Source organism: Pseudorca crassidens, chromosome 2 (genome assembly GCF_039906515.1).
Source record: "Pseudorca crassidens isolate mPseCra1 chromosome 2, mPseCra1.hap1, whole genome shotgun sequence".
NCBI lineage: Eukaryota > Metazoa > Chordata > Mammalia > Artiodactyla > Delphinidae > Pseudorca > Pseudorca crassidens.
Genome location: NC_090297.1, coordinates 36,764,346 through 36,779,768, shown reverse-complemented (window position 1 = coordinate 36,779,768; position 15,423 = coordinate 36,764,346). Strand labels below are relative to the sequence as shown.

Below are 15,423 nucleotides of genomic sequence, written 5' to 3'. Positions count from 1 at the left end.
AAGCAGGAATCTTGATTTTAAATTAAAATCTTAGAAAAGTTGGAGCCACTTACAGAAATTTCCATGTAGATATTTACTTTATTCTTAAATCTGGAATAATTTACTCCAGTGTTTTTCAGACTTTTTAAAATAGCAGAACCTGTACTGTTATGAGGATTAAATGAGTGCTTTTATACATACCTGAGGTTGTATTATAATTGTTTATTAGCTAGACTGATTTTCCAAAGAAGGGCACATTATAATATATTCATGTGTTAGTTATTTCCTAGTATTGTAGAAAAGTGACTTTAAGTTTTTTTAAATTAATTTTTATGGTATTATAGTTGCATTACTATGTTGTGTTAGTTTCTACTGTACAGTAAAATGAATCAGCTATACATATACATATATCCCCTCCTTTTTGGATTTCCTTCCCATTCAGGTCACCACATTGCATTAAGTAGAGTTCCCTGTGCTATACAGTATGTTCTCATTAGTTATCTATTTTATACATAGTATCAATAATGTGTATGTATCAATCCTAATCTTCCAATCAAAGTGACTGCTTTAAAATAAAGTATTTCATAACCATATTGAATCATCAAACTTTGCCAAAGTGCTTTTTGAACTGTAAAGGGATGTATAAATTTAAGATCGTTAACTCCATCGTCACAGAAATAGACAATGTGGTAGTTTTCATACTCTGTTCCTTAGAGCCCAGGATTCCAGAGGTGCCTCAGGGACAGCAGCAGTAAGGCGTACACAAAGGGGAGGTAGGAATTCCAGACCCTCCCCCAACACAGCTCAATTAGAACGACCCCATTTATTTTACCTGTGCTACTGCTATAAAAAAGGTTTGAGGGCAAGTGTGCAGTTTGTGTTCTTTGAAGACGTTATAAGTTTATCCTGTGATGATTTGTGTGAGCCATTGTCCTTTGTGATATTGACTTTTCCCCTTCTCCATTTGACAGACAGATGTACTGGTCCTGAGCTGTGATCTGATAACAGATGTTGCCTTACATGAGGTAGTGGACCTGTTCAGAGCTCATGATGCATCGCTTGCTATGTTAATGAGAAAAGGTCAAGATGGCTTAGAACCAGTTCCAGGTCAAAAGGGGAAAAAAAAAGCAGGTAAGGAGACTAGAGTTTGATTTATTTGTTTGTTGGGTTCTTATAATTATTATTATCATTCATGCTTTCACTTAAGAAACATTTATTGAGAACTGACTCTACTATGCTAGAGGTTGATGACATAAAGTCAAATAAGACACAGTCCCTCATTTGAAGAGGCTTATAACTATTGATTAGATTCTGTACCATCCAAGAGGCTTTTGTCTGCAGAGAGGAGCACTCAGAACTGTTTGCATTGTGTTTAAAACTCAAATAATTGAATACATATACTAAGAAACCAAAAAATCTAATTTAAAATCAATGTTTAAAAATAATTAAAATTTGATTACAAATTAAATTAGATATCTTTAAGCAATTAAAATTATTATTAAAAATTTAGTATGTTTGATTCTAGTAGTGGGTTATTTTTTTTTTAATCTTCAGAGTTATAGTAATCTTACCAGACCAAAAAGAAAAGGAATAATACTCTAGTCCAGCCAGGGTTATAGAATTTGCGTTATTGACTTGTTATTGATTTTTAGTTAAGGCATAGTTCATGATTGCTTTTCCCAGATTATTTCAAACCTGAGTCACTGATTCTATGACTGGGCTACTTTTAATAACTGAACTTATGGGACTTCCCTGGTGGCACAGTGGTTAAGACTCTGCGCTCCCAATGCAGGGGGCCCGGGTTCGATCTCTGGTCAGGGAACTAGATTCCCACATGCATGCCACAACTAAGAGTTCGCATGCCACAACTAAAGAGCCCACGTGCCACAACTAAGGAGCCAGCGAGCAGTAACTGAGGACTCTACATGCTGCAACCAAGACCTGGTGCAACCAAATAGATAAATAGTAAAAAAAAACCAAAACTGAACTTATGACCAAAAAGCTTTGTTAGATCATACTTTTTATATAGGTTTTAGTTTTTCCTGGAATGATGTGTTTTTTCCCTGGAGTTTTTCCCTGGAATGATGGGTTCTTTAGGTTTTTCTTTAGGTTTTTTTTCAGAATTATGTAACCCATTGTCCTGTCATTATATATTGATGCAGTCTGTTGCAATTATTAGAAGCTATGTATGGCTTATTAGTATCTGACTATTATTAATAGAGCCACCTAGAATGTTCATTCCTAGGATTTGAGTAATGTAGTTTGTACTTTCAGCTCTCTTCTTCAGGGCATTTGGTTAACTTGTAATTTTGGATTATAGCATTGAAACTTCTTTCTAGTTGCTTTTTGTGTTAAAGCAATCACTGGTGCAGATCAATTGTTGAATCCTCTTTCTACCTTGTTATTATGTATGCTTCTCATGTGGATTAGTCCTTCTGTTCTTGACATAGTTTCTACTTCTGTGAGGTCTGGTTTGCTTACTCACAATTCCCTGTATTCAGCCTTTTCTACCTATACAAATAAAAACAACTGTGTATCCATACTTTATAAACGTATGTATATTTTACAAATATTAATGTGTTCTTTTTTTCACACTCCTCTACTTATAACAATTTAAAAAAATCAAATACCCTACTATAGTTACTCTTCTTGGTATTATAACTTTTTATTACATTACATATTAGCCTTTATCTCTTAAGTATCATTATAAATGTGTAGCTTTTCACAATTTTATTTTAAATTAACTGTAACTATTATCTATCTATTCATTTTTAAATGTTTTGATGCTTAGCACAGGGAGATCAGCTCGGTGCTTTGTGACCGCCTGGAGGGGTGGGATAGGGAGAGTGGGAGGGAGGAAGACGCAAGAGGGAAGAGATATGGGAACATATGTATATGTATAACTGATTCACTTTGTTATAAAGCAGAAACTAACATACCATTGTAAAGCAATTATACTCCAATTAAATAAATAAATAAATAAATTATGGTATACCCATTCAATGAGAAAAAAAAAATGTTTTGATGCTTAAGTTGTCACAGCGTGGTTAGTGGAAGTCCCTTTATGTTGGCTCTTCTATTCTCTTTGAAAAGGTATGATGTATACTGGTAACTTGCTGTATGGTTATAGTGTGAGTATGGAGGGCAGGGAAGCAGGAAATGGTACTGGAGAGAATACAGGGATTAGACTAAAGAGTTTGAACTTTATCCCCAAAACAGTGGGGAGTTGTTTGAGGAATTTTAAACAAGAAAATGTCATAATCAGACTTGTGTTATAGATTTTTCATTCTTAACCTGAAATTTTGAACTCCTCAATATCTATATTTTGTTATGTTTGACAGCTAAGTTTCACCTAAATGAGTTTTAAATTCTTACCATGGAATGCTATGCATTTCAGTGATAAGCACTTTTTTAAAAGAATCCTGAATTTCTCATTGTGTATTTGGCGTGCCTCTTGGCTGCTCTTATGTGCCAGAACAGCCTGCAGTTCTCTCGTTCTCAGATATGGTTCAATAGTCTAGATCCCTTAGGTCCAAGTTTCCCAAATTGTGTTCTTACTGGCTTATTGGAGAATGCCTAAGGGCTAGATGTTTCAGGAGCCATCGTTCTCCCTGTTGCCACTTCCTTCTCAGATTTGTAGGAGCTGTAGATACTGAGGAGGGTAGGATCAAACTTATGTTTGGATTTTTTGGACTGTTGTTTTTTTCCTGCTACAACCCTTTACACATGATGTTCTCTACCAGAAATGCTCTCCCCTTACCCACAACACATGCACTCTAAATCCAGCTTAGCCTTCAAGTTATTTGCTGAGAGAGTTCTTGCTTGACCCTCTAATATGAAATTATAGTCCCTTGTTTGCCTACATATGGCAGCCCTACTCTCTTACTCTCTCCTCTACTGGACTATAAGCTCCGTGAGAATAGGGGTCATGTCCAGTTTGTTCACTTTATCCCCAGCATCTGGCTCAGTTATGGCCGGTGGTGACCAGTCAGTAGATATTAGTGAATGGGTTGAAGGGCCTGCCTATAAAGGTAGCTCTTATTGCCCCTGAGGTAAGAGAAAGTAAATTCAAGCCCTAGATGTTTAAATCCTAAAAATTTGAGTCTGAGCTGTAGTTAGATTCATGAGTGGGTATTATAAGAGCCTGAGTTTCAGCAATATAAGTTTAGCAAACTGACACTACATTGCCTATTAATTTTTTTTTCTTTTCTTTTCTTTTTTTTTTTTGCCACACCACGCAGCTTGTGGGATCTTAGTTCCCCGACCAGGGATTGAACCCGTGCCCCCTGCAATGGAAGCATGTAGTCCTAAACACTGGACAGGGAATTCCCATTGCCTATTAATTCGTGTTTAGAAATGTTTTCAAGATTTTTAAATTAAACAGCTACTGCTGTAGCATGGCTGTTAAAAGCACAGGTTCTGGAGTTCAGACTGGGTGGGCTTCAACACTCAAAAACTGGTGGTCTTGGACAAATTGTCTAACTGACCTGAACTTCATTTTCTTTAGCTGTAAAATGAGACTGAATCCTTTGGGGATTTTTGTGTGAGAATTAAATGAGATGTTTGTAAAGCATGTGATCTGCTACTTGACACTATAGTTGGCCCTTTGTATCCAGGTTTCGCAATATGGATTCAACCAACCAGTTGTGTAAAGATAATTAATTTTCACTTACCATCCCTTGCTTGTTAGAAAATCCAAGATTTCCTTCTTTCTCAATTTCAGTGAGAACATAGTATGTTTATTTTGCTTAATTACAGATTAACATGTTTACTAAGGGGCTTTTTTTTCTGGACATTCCTGTGTGCAAATGTTTAATGCTACTATGATTTTATGACACAAATTATTGACTATTATCTCTATAGTTCCACCGTGTCTCTTGGGATATATGAAATGGAAAAAGTTCTAGGAAATTATTTTTTAACGTATCCAGTTCACTGTAATATTTCTAAAACTCCTTCCTAGTTCTCAGAGTTATATACAGCTTTGGTTCAGACTAGAACTAGTATATATCAAAGTGCTTAATAATCTCAGAAGTGAAAGCTGTCACTTGATTGTCACCTCTCAATCAGCTTAGCTCCCTCTGTATTAACAAATGCTGGCAGGCAGTTCTGAGCCTATATTTCTTTTGCTTCAGCTTCCTTGATTTTTCTCAAAGCTCTACTGAAAAAAAAGAAAAAAAGCAAAAACCTTCTATTCCTGCTTAGGCTTCTACTTATCTTTTTTCTCTTCTTAATTCTATTCGCACTGCCCCCCCTTTTTTTTCCTAATTATATCCAACAGAAGTGACTTGAAATCCCTGCATACTCAAAACTGAAATTCTTGTGATTGAGGAAACAGTATACAGAAATAAGTTCAAATATGCTAGAAATTGTGTGTCACAATGTGACAAGTACAATAATAGGAGCATGTACAAAATACAGGGAACAGTTTAATGTCTTAGTTACAGGGAAATATGTTTTAAAGACATGATATTTGAAAAAAAGGAGTAGAGCAATTTACTTAGGTACAGATTGGGTAGTTGGTATGAAATCAGATCCCTGACTAACAAATGCATTAAATTTTGATGTAGTCATTGAATTTAGGACATACTATGTATAAAATCTATGCTAAGTCCTATATGAGAAACATAAATAATCAAGGTTTGCTCATAAGGTAAAATCCAATGAATGGGGCTAGGCAGTTTTGTTATTTACCAACTTTTATATCCATCTATGGCCTAACAGCACTTTGTGGATAGTTGTTCAATATCACATCAGTGGTAAGTGGTAGAATCAGAACTTGAACCCGTGCCTTCTAACTCCATAGCCTGGGCTTTCTACTTCTTTTTTTTTTTAATTTAGTTTTAATTTCTATCAGTGTTTTATATGTCCATAATTTTTAAAGTAATGTAATTCTCCAAGGTATAATAAATAGCAACCCCCATCTTGTCTCTCTTCACCTCACTCAGAGGCAGCCACTTTCAACATTTTTAGCTAATTTTTTTCACATTTAACCCCACCTCTCAAATAACATGCTTTTGTTCGTTATGTCTTGATATTTTTAGTTTTAGGAATTATCTATTTACTTCCTACTATGAAAGTTAAAGATTTAGTTCTATTTTACCACACCTTCTGCCCCCACCACACGCATGCAAACTTCCAGTCTCCTCAGCTTCCTAATGTAGTTACTTATATTGCAGTGTTGATTAACTGAATATCTGAGGTTTACATTATTTTGAATGTATAAATGGTATTCACAGCTGAACCTGTAGTATATTGTTACTTTTCTCTTTCTTCCTTTTATTTTCCTAAAAATTAATTGTCTCATTTTTTCATTTGCTTTATTTTCTATGTATTTATTACTAATTCAGCCTTAACCCCAGTTGTGTGAGTTTCCTCTCATTACTTTCCAACACACTGTTTCCCTCAATTTCAAATTCTTAAAGATCTCTCTCCTAGATTCTGGACTAGTTGCTCTGCTGTGTAACTGTCATTTTAGGTTCACCCTTCACTCTCATATCTTGAACCTCATATTTTCCTCTTTCTTTGTTTATATCCACTTTTTTGCAGGGGGCGGCTGGGTATAAACTTCCCTTGGAAATCCTGTCCCCTCAAAATTTTGAAAGTATTATTTCAGTATCTTTTAGCTTTTCTCTTAAGTCCAACACCATTGTGATTCTTGATTCTTTTTGTATGAGACCATTTTTTTTCCTTTCTAGAAGCTTATAGGATCTTATTGTTTCTAAACTTCTAAATTTCACATTGATATGCCTTAATATAGTTTAATGTCATCCCCTGTGTTGGATGCTAATGGGCCTTTCAATCTGAAAATTCAAGTCCTCAGTTCTAAAAATTTTTTCTCAGATTAATTACCTTTAAAAAAAATTAAGTGAACTAATACGTTTCATGTTCTCTTAGACTGTAATTCTCTATTTTGTTTGCCTGTTTTATTTTCAGTGATGTATAGTTGGTTTACAATATTATCTAAGTTTCAAGTATACAACATGGTGATCCACAAGTTTTAAAGATTATACTCCATTTATAGTTATTTTAAAATATTGGCTATATTCCATGTGCTGTACAATATATCCTTTTAGCTTACTTATTTTATACATAGTTCTTTGTACTTCTTAATCCCCTACCCCTATCTTGCCCCTCCACCTTCCCTCTCCCCACTGGTAACCACTAGTTTGTTGTCTATATCTGTTAGTCTATTTCTTTTTTGTTATATTTTCTTTTTTGTTTTATGTTTTAAATTCCACATGTAAGTGGTAACATACAGTGTTTGTCTTTCTCATCTGACTTATTTCACTAAGTAAGCATAATACCTTCCAGGTCCCTCCATGTTGTTACAAATGGCAAAATTTTCATTCTTTTTTGTGGCTGATTAGTATTCCATTGTGTGTGTGTGTGTATATATATATATATATATATATATATATATATATATATATATATATATACTACATCTTCTTTATTCATTTGATGGACACTTAGGTTGCTTCCATATCTTAGCTGTTATAAATAATACTGCTATGAGCATTGGGGTGCATGTGTCTTTTCAGAAATGCAAATGAAAACCACAATGAGATGTTACCTCACATCTGTCAGAATGGCTGTCATTACAAATAACAAGCTTTGGCAAGGCTGTGAAGAAAGGGGAAACTTTGTACACTGCTGGTGGGAATGTAAACTGGTGCAGCCACTGTGGAAAACAGCATGGAGGTTCCTCAGAAAGCTAAAAATAGAACTACCATATGATTCAGCAGTTCCACTCCTGGGTATATATATCCAAATAAAATGAAAATACTAATCTTTTTTTTTTTTTAAACCCACCACTCAACTCAAACTTTAAAACGTCTACCAATGTGATCTTACCAACCCTCCCAACTCACTATTGTCCCCATCTAAGGTAATTATCAACACCTTACTAAATCTTGTTTATCTTTTTTTTTTGGCTTTCCTTTATCTCAACTTTATGTATTCTAAAAATATATATTGATATATATGTATTTTTAAAATTTTATTTATTTATTTTTGGCTGTGTTGGGTCCTTGTTGCTGTGTGCAGGCTTTCTCTAGTTGCGGCGAACAGGGGCTACTCTTCATTGTGGTGCACGGACTTCTTATTGCAGTGGTTTCTCTTGCAGAGCACGAGCTCTAGGCATGCGGGCTTTAGTATTTGTGGCACGCCAGCTCAGTAGTTGTGGCTCACGGGCTCTAGAGCACAGGCTCAGTAGCTGTGGCGCACAGGCTTAGTTGCTCTGTGGCATGTGGGACCTTCCCAGACCAGGGATTGAACTCGTGTCCCCTGCACTGGCAGGCAGATTCTTAACCACTGTGCCACCAGGGAAGTCCTGATATATTTTTTAGTTGCTTCTAATTTTATTTAAAAAGATAGCATGATGGATGTAATCTACTGGGACTTAACTTTTTCCAGTATTGTATTACAGGCAGCTACAGTTTCTTCATTTTGAGTGCTATACAAAATTGCACTGTATAAATACACTACAGTTTATTTATTCACTTTTCAAGCAATGGGGGTTTGGATTGATTCCAAATTTTTGCTGTTGTCACCAGTGCTGTTATGAACATTTATGTACATATGTTTAATGGGCACATGTAAGAGTTTCTTAATAGAATTGCTGGGTCATAGAATATATGAATGTTCAATTTTGGGGATAATGGTAAACAGTTTTACTCTTTTCCAAAGTGGTTATATCAGTTTCCCCAACTACCAGAGATTTAAAAGAATTCATTGCTCCATCTACTCTCCAGCACTCCGCGTTGTCAGATTCTTTGCGTCAGTTGAGCAGAAGTAAAATGGTATCTTATCTCATTGTGATCTTTGTGTACATTCCCTTGGTCTCTGGAGGTTGAATATTTGTTCACTGGTCATATTTATTTTCTCTTCTGTGAAATGCCTGTTTATATATTTTGCCTAGTTTTCAATGAGTTAGTTGCACTTTTCTTACTGATTTGTATTCTTACCACTCGTTTGTCAGTCGGATATACTGCAAATATAGTTTCCCAAAAGAAAATGGGAAAACTTTTCTCACTTTCTTTAAAACGTCTTATGAACAAAAATTCTTAACTTTAATATAATCAAATATACCAAAAATTTTTTTTTTTTCTTTGAGGTACGCGGGCCTCTCACTGTTGTGGCCTCTCCCGTTGCGGAGCACAGGCTCCGGACGCGCAGGCTCAGCGGCCATGGCTCACGGGCTTAGCCGCTCCGCAGCATGTGGGATCTTCCTGGACCGGGGCACGAACCTGTGTCCCCTGCATGAGCAGGCGGACTCTCAACCACTGCACCACCAGGGAAGCCCATTACCAAAATTTTAAAAGCATCTTTTGTGTCTTGAACTCCCTACTGCAAGTTCTGAACAATGTTAACTTATATTTTCTTTTTTTTTTAATTATTTAATTATTTATTTATTTTTGGCTGCATTGGGTCTTTGTTGTGGTGCACGGGCTTCTCATTGCGGTGGCTTCTCTTGTTGCAGAGCATGGGCTCTAGGTGCACAGGCTTCAGTAACTGTGGCTTGCGGGCTCTAGAGCGCAGGCCTCCATAGTTGTGGCACATGGGCTTAGTTGCTCCGCAGCATGTGGAATCTTCCCGGACCAGGGCTCAAACCCATGTCCCCTGCATTGGCAGGTGGATTCTTAACCACTGTGCCACCAGGGAAGTCCTTAACCTATTTTCTAATAAGAATTTTAAAGATTTATGCTTGACACATAATTCCTTGATCCAAATAGAATTGTGTCTTGTATATGGTGTGAGTTTGGCATCTAGTTTAATCTTGTTTTCCCTATAGATGTCTCTTTTTCCTTCCTCCATTTATTAAATGGACTCTCCTTTCTCCAAGGAGAAAGGGTGAGAATCTTCTAGCAACACATAAGTTATGAACTTATGTAACCTAATCACAAAAGTAACATCTGATTACTTTTGCCACTTTTTGTTGGTAGAAGCAAGTAGCCAGGCCAGCCCATACTCAAGGGGAGGGGATACAGAAGGGTGTGCATGCCAGGAAGCAGTTATCATTCTTAGAGCCAGCCTGCCACAGCTGAACTCACGAGTATGTCTAGGGCCTTAGCTGTGACAGCTGAGTTTCTCTTTCCATTTAGTCTCTTATACAGGAGGCTAGCCCAGACTTGTTCACATGGCAGCAGCAGCAGCAGGTTCTAAGAGAATAAGAAAGAAGCTACAAGGTCTCTTGAGGCCTAAACTCAGAACTCACACCGTGTTACTTCCTCCGTACTCCTGTTAGTCAAAGCTAGTCACTAGGCCAGCCTAGATATAAAGGATAAGGAACTAACCTTACTAACCTCACTTCTTTTTTTTTTCTGTGGGCACTTTTTTTTCTTCAGATTTTTTTGTTGTGGTAAAAAACACGTAACATAAAATTTACCATCTCTTTTTAAACATAGTTCAGTGGTAATAAATACATTTATAATTTTGTGCACCCATCTCCACAACTCTTCTCATCTTGTAAAACTGAAACTTTATAACCATTAAATATAAATCCCCATTTCCCCCTCCTCCCAGCCCCTGGCAAATACCATCTGTTTTCTGTCTGTATGATTTTGGCTACTTTCAGTACCTTATATAAGTAGAATCATACAGTATTTGTCTTTTTGTCACTGGTTTGTTTCACTTAGTATAGTGTCCTCAAGGTTTATCTATGTTGTAGCGTATTTCAGGATTTCCTTCCTTTTTAAGGCTGAATAATATTCTCTTATGTGTATATACCACATTTTGCTTATCTATTTAATTCATAGGTGGACATTTGGGTTGCTTCTACATTTTAGCTATTTTGAGTAATGTTAAGGACATGGGTGTAAAAATATCTCGTCAAGACCTTGCTTTCAATTATTTTGGTTATATACCCAGAAGTGGAATTGTTGGATCATATGGTAATTCTGTTTTTAATTTTTTGAGGAACCACCATACTGTTTTCCACAGTGGCTACCATCTTACATTCTCGACCCTATATCTTGATGGACAAAGCTACAACAAATTTGTAACCCTTTTAAATCTACTACATAGACTGTTAGTTTTGATTTGCTAATGTTTTGTTTTGCCTGTAATTTTCCTTTGTCATATCTTTGTCTGGTTTTAGCATCAGAATCATCCTGGCCTCATAAAATGAGATGGAATTCCCCACTCCAAACATAATGCCTGTCACTGGGGTGGTGCACAAATATATTTATTAGTTGAATGAACGAATGAATAAGTAAATGACTGTAGAGGAGACAGAGAAGTAAAAAACAACTGGAAAAATATATGAATAGTTGATTATGACAGAATTTTTTAAGATGGAAGTTCATAGTTTTAACTGCCTTCTTAACCTTATTTGTGTAAATCTTTCTCTTAGAATGGACATTCTAATGTTCTTGCTCTGCTTTCCAAGTGGAATTCACTTTGTTAAAGCAGAACAGAAAGAAACCTGTCCAAGTTTCTATAATTTGTATCATATTCTGAGGTCCCAGTTACTATGGTAGCTACAAAGAAGCAAATACAAGGAGGGGGGCCTGAGAGTGAGGGAAATGTGACTGAAGTGCAACATAGCTGAAAAATTGACTTGGAAATTATTGCTCCCAGGACATTCAGTAATTCAAGGTTTTTTGTGGGCCTAAGGAGTTGGATAGGGTAAGCACTCCAAATATATCCAAAAATAACATCTCTGTGTTATTTCTTTTTAAAATGTTGCCTCATAATCAGAGCTTTGCAGACTTTGTTATATTCTCAAGTTTGCATGTAATGGATGAATTGATATGTGTCAGAGTTGCTGTGTGACATTTGAAATTCTCTGCAAAATTTAGTTTCAATTGAAATTCTCTGTAAAACTTACCTTCAAATTGGCATTATTTACCCTTCCTTCTTTGGCGTTCACTATCTTGGTAATTAGAAAAAAACAACATGTAATTTTTTATGATAGTTTCTCCCTATTCAGATTAAAACACTGCCTATGAGATAACCAGAGACCATCTGAAGGAATGGATGCTTTCAAGAACCTGAGCTAAACACATTATACACTTGAGTAAAGCATTTGGTTTTAGGTATATAGGCAGCTGCAGCCAACAGGGAAGCGTGTTCAGTTATATAGTAGCCATTGTCTGTCAATAGGAGGTAGACAAATTCATCTTTAGAGATACCATTTTTCCTAGAGCTCAACTTTTAGTTTCTCCCTTTCAAATAGGTATTAAATCATTGCTTTATTTGATTGTTGTGAAGATCAAATGAGAGCATGTATTTTGTTTAATTTTTTAAACTTAAACATTTTATTTAATGTTTTAGTTAATAGCACTAAATAGAGCTTTACAAATATTAACTCATTTAGTTCTAAAAATCCTGTGAGGTAGGTGTAGGCACTATTATCCCCATTTTACAGGTGAAACTGAGGAATGGAAGTTTATTATCTTGCTCAAAGAGATACAACTAATAAGTGGGATTCATACCCAGGTGGTCTAGCTTCAGAGGCTCTCTTCTTAATCCTTATGCTATGCTGCCTCTATGTGAAAATGTTCCTGTAGGGCTTCCCTGGTGGCGCATCGGTTGAGAGTCTGCCTGCCGATGCAGGGGATACGGGTTCATGCCCCTGTCTGGGAAGATCCCACATGCCGCGGAGCAGCTGGGCCCGTGAGCCATGGCCGCTGAGCCTGCGCATCCGGAGCCTGTGCTCCACAACGGGAGAAGCCACAACAGTGAGAGGCCCGCTTACCGCAAAAAAAAAAAAAAAAAAGAAAATGCTTTTGTAAGCTATAAATAGATACTGTATGGATGTTAGTAGCAGATTTTATTAAATGTTCACTAGATGTTGTGGGAGATCTAAAGGAATCATAAGTCTGCCATTGAACAGTGTGTAATCTTGTTGGGGGAAAGAAATATATAACACAGAAGACAGCAATAATATGGCATCCTATAAGATCATTGTCTACCAGAGAACTCTCCACATCCCATACACAGCACAAAATCTAGTGCATAGTAGACATACAGTTAATGTTGGTTAAATGCGGATGTCCTTAAATGCTATTCCCATTTTCACAGTGAGCAAACCTAGGTTATTACTTACATTGAAACAGTTGCACTTTCTTTCTGTGCCATGCAGTGGGCTTGTGGTTCATCTACTTAATTTGGCCAAGCAGTATCTTGACTGGCCCTCATTTTTTTTTTTAACTGTTAATTTTTTGATATTTACTTGTTTAGGTTTTATTTATTTATTTATTTTTATTTTTTGCTGCATTGGATCTTCGTTGCTGCATGCGGGCTTTCTCTAGTTGCAGTGAGTGGGGGCCACTCTTAGTTGCAGTGCGCGGGCCTCTCATTGCGGTGGCTTCTCTTGTTGCGGAGAACAGGCTCTAGGCACACAGGCTTCAGTAGCTGTGGCACTCGGGCTAGTAGTTGTGGCTCATGGGCTTAGTTGCTCCACGGCATGTGGGATCTTCCCAGACCAGGGCTTGAACCCATGTCTCCTGCATTGGCAGGCGGATTCTTAACCACTGCGCCACCAGGGAAGTCCCCTACTTGTTTACTTTTGACAAATAAAAATTCTGTATTTAAGGTATACAACATGATGTTTTGACATCATAGGTAGATGTTGTGAAATGAATACCACCATCAAACTAATTAACATATCCATCACCTCCTTAACTTTTAATTTTTGACAAAATTTTACATTTATAGAAGGTTACAGGAGTAGTATAAAGATCGCAGATATCCTTTACCCAGATTCCCCAAATGTTAACATTTGCTCTAGTATTCTCCCACTTTCCCTCTTATAATATATATTCAATGTATATCTAATGAATATACAATATATTATATATGTAATTATTATTTTTCCGAGCTATTTATGAGAATAATTTGCAGATATGATTCCCTTTGCCTTTAATACATCAATGTGTATCTTTCTCCCACACCCCACAGTCTCTTAAAACAGAAAATTACATTGGTACCATACTTTAATCTACAGACTTTATTCAGGCTTCACCAGTTAACCTAATAATATCCTTTAGAGCAATACAAAAAAAAAATTGACTGCCCATGTTTTAAACATTGTGGTGAGTATGTGTTACATAGCACTCACTCCTGTATTTGGTTCTAAGAGCAATGTGAGCAGGTGCCCTCTCCCCTGACTTAGTCATACAGGTGGGGCAAATGGCTTTGTTTGATTTTCCTTTTTTGTGTGTGATTCAGTGGAGCAGCGTGACTTCATTGGAGTGGACAGCACAGGAAAGAGGCTGCTCTTCATGGCTAATGAAGCAGACTTGGATGAGGAGCTGGTCATTAAGGGATCCATCCTGCAGAAGTAAGCCCTGGGGTTTTTCTTTTTGGCAATTCTCCTTGTCTTAAAACAAAATAAAACCACCCAGTGGATGGGAAAGAGGGAATGAAAACTAGATTAAACTGTGTGAAATTGACAAAAGTATGTGAATGTTTTCCCATGAGATAGGATGGAGGCTTTTCTTCACCACACAAGCTTAGCTTTTCCCTGTGTCTTTTGCTGCCAAGGTAGAATCAAATCCTGCATAGGAGTGGGGCAGAGCAGCTGTGGAGAGAACAGGGAACAGGACTGTCTTTCCAACAGTGTTATAGAACTTACTTTTTTTTTTTAATTGTGATAAACACACAACATAAAATTTACCACCTTAACCATATTTAAGTGTACAGTTCAGTAGTGTTAAAAGTATGTTGACATTGTTGTTAAGCAGATCTCCAGAACTTTTTCATCTTGCAAACCTGAAGCTCTGTATCCATTAAACAACAACTCTCCCTTATCTGCTCTCCCCAGGCCCTGGTAACCACCATTTGGCTTTCTGTTTTTCTGAATTTGACTACTTGAAGTATCATTTATAAGTGAAATCATGCACTATTTGTCTTTTTGTCACTGGCTTATTTCACTTAATTAGTATAGTATCCTCAAGGTTTATCTACATTGTAGCATGTGTCAGAATTTCCTTCCTTTTAAGGCTGCATAAATTCCATTGTGTGTATACACCACATTTTCTCTATCTGTTCATCTATCAATGGACATTTGGGTTGCTTCCACCTCTTGGCTATTGTGAATAATGCTGCAGTGAACGTGGTTGTGCAAATATCCCTTTGAGATCCTGCTTTGAATTCTTCTGGATATATATCCAGAGGTGGGATTGCTGGACTATTTGATAGTTCCTATTTTTTATTTTTTGAGGAACCTCCATACTGTTTTCCATTTTACAATCACACCAACCGTGATGAGGATATAATTTCTTCATATCCTCATCAAAGCTTGTTATTTTCTATTTTTTTGATAGTAGCCATCCTAATGGCTGCACATAGGCAACCTCGTCACATTTTCTTCAATCAGCATTTTATTGACTGCTTGCTCAGAAGCCACTATACTCAGAGCTTTACTGCCTGATGCCAGTACATAGGAATGCTTAATAAATGTTTGGAGGCTGGATGAAATGAATGTAAGAGGAG

The 15,423-nt window shown here is 36.7% G+C and overlaps 1 protein-coding gene across 5 annotated transcripts in view; it reads left to right on the top strand.

Annotated features, from left to right (window-relative positions):
• Nucleotides 1–15,423, top strand: part of EIF2B3 (eukaryotic translation initiation factor 2B subunit gamma) — a 169,744-nt gene that overhangs the window by 55,357 nt on the left and 98,964 nt on the right. For all 5 annotated transcript variants that reach the window (XM_067725914.1, XM_067725911.1, XM_067725915.1 and 2 more), the window contains 2 exons: nucleotides 951–1,110; nucleotides 14,158–14,269. In XM_067725914.1, the coding sequence (XP_067582015.1) occupies nucleotides 951–1,110; nucleotides 14,158–14,269 (272 nt within the window). The remainder of the gene's footprint in view (nucleotides 1–950; nucleotides 1,111–14,157; nucleotides 14,270–15,423) is intronic.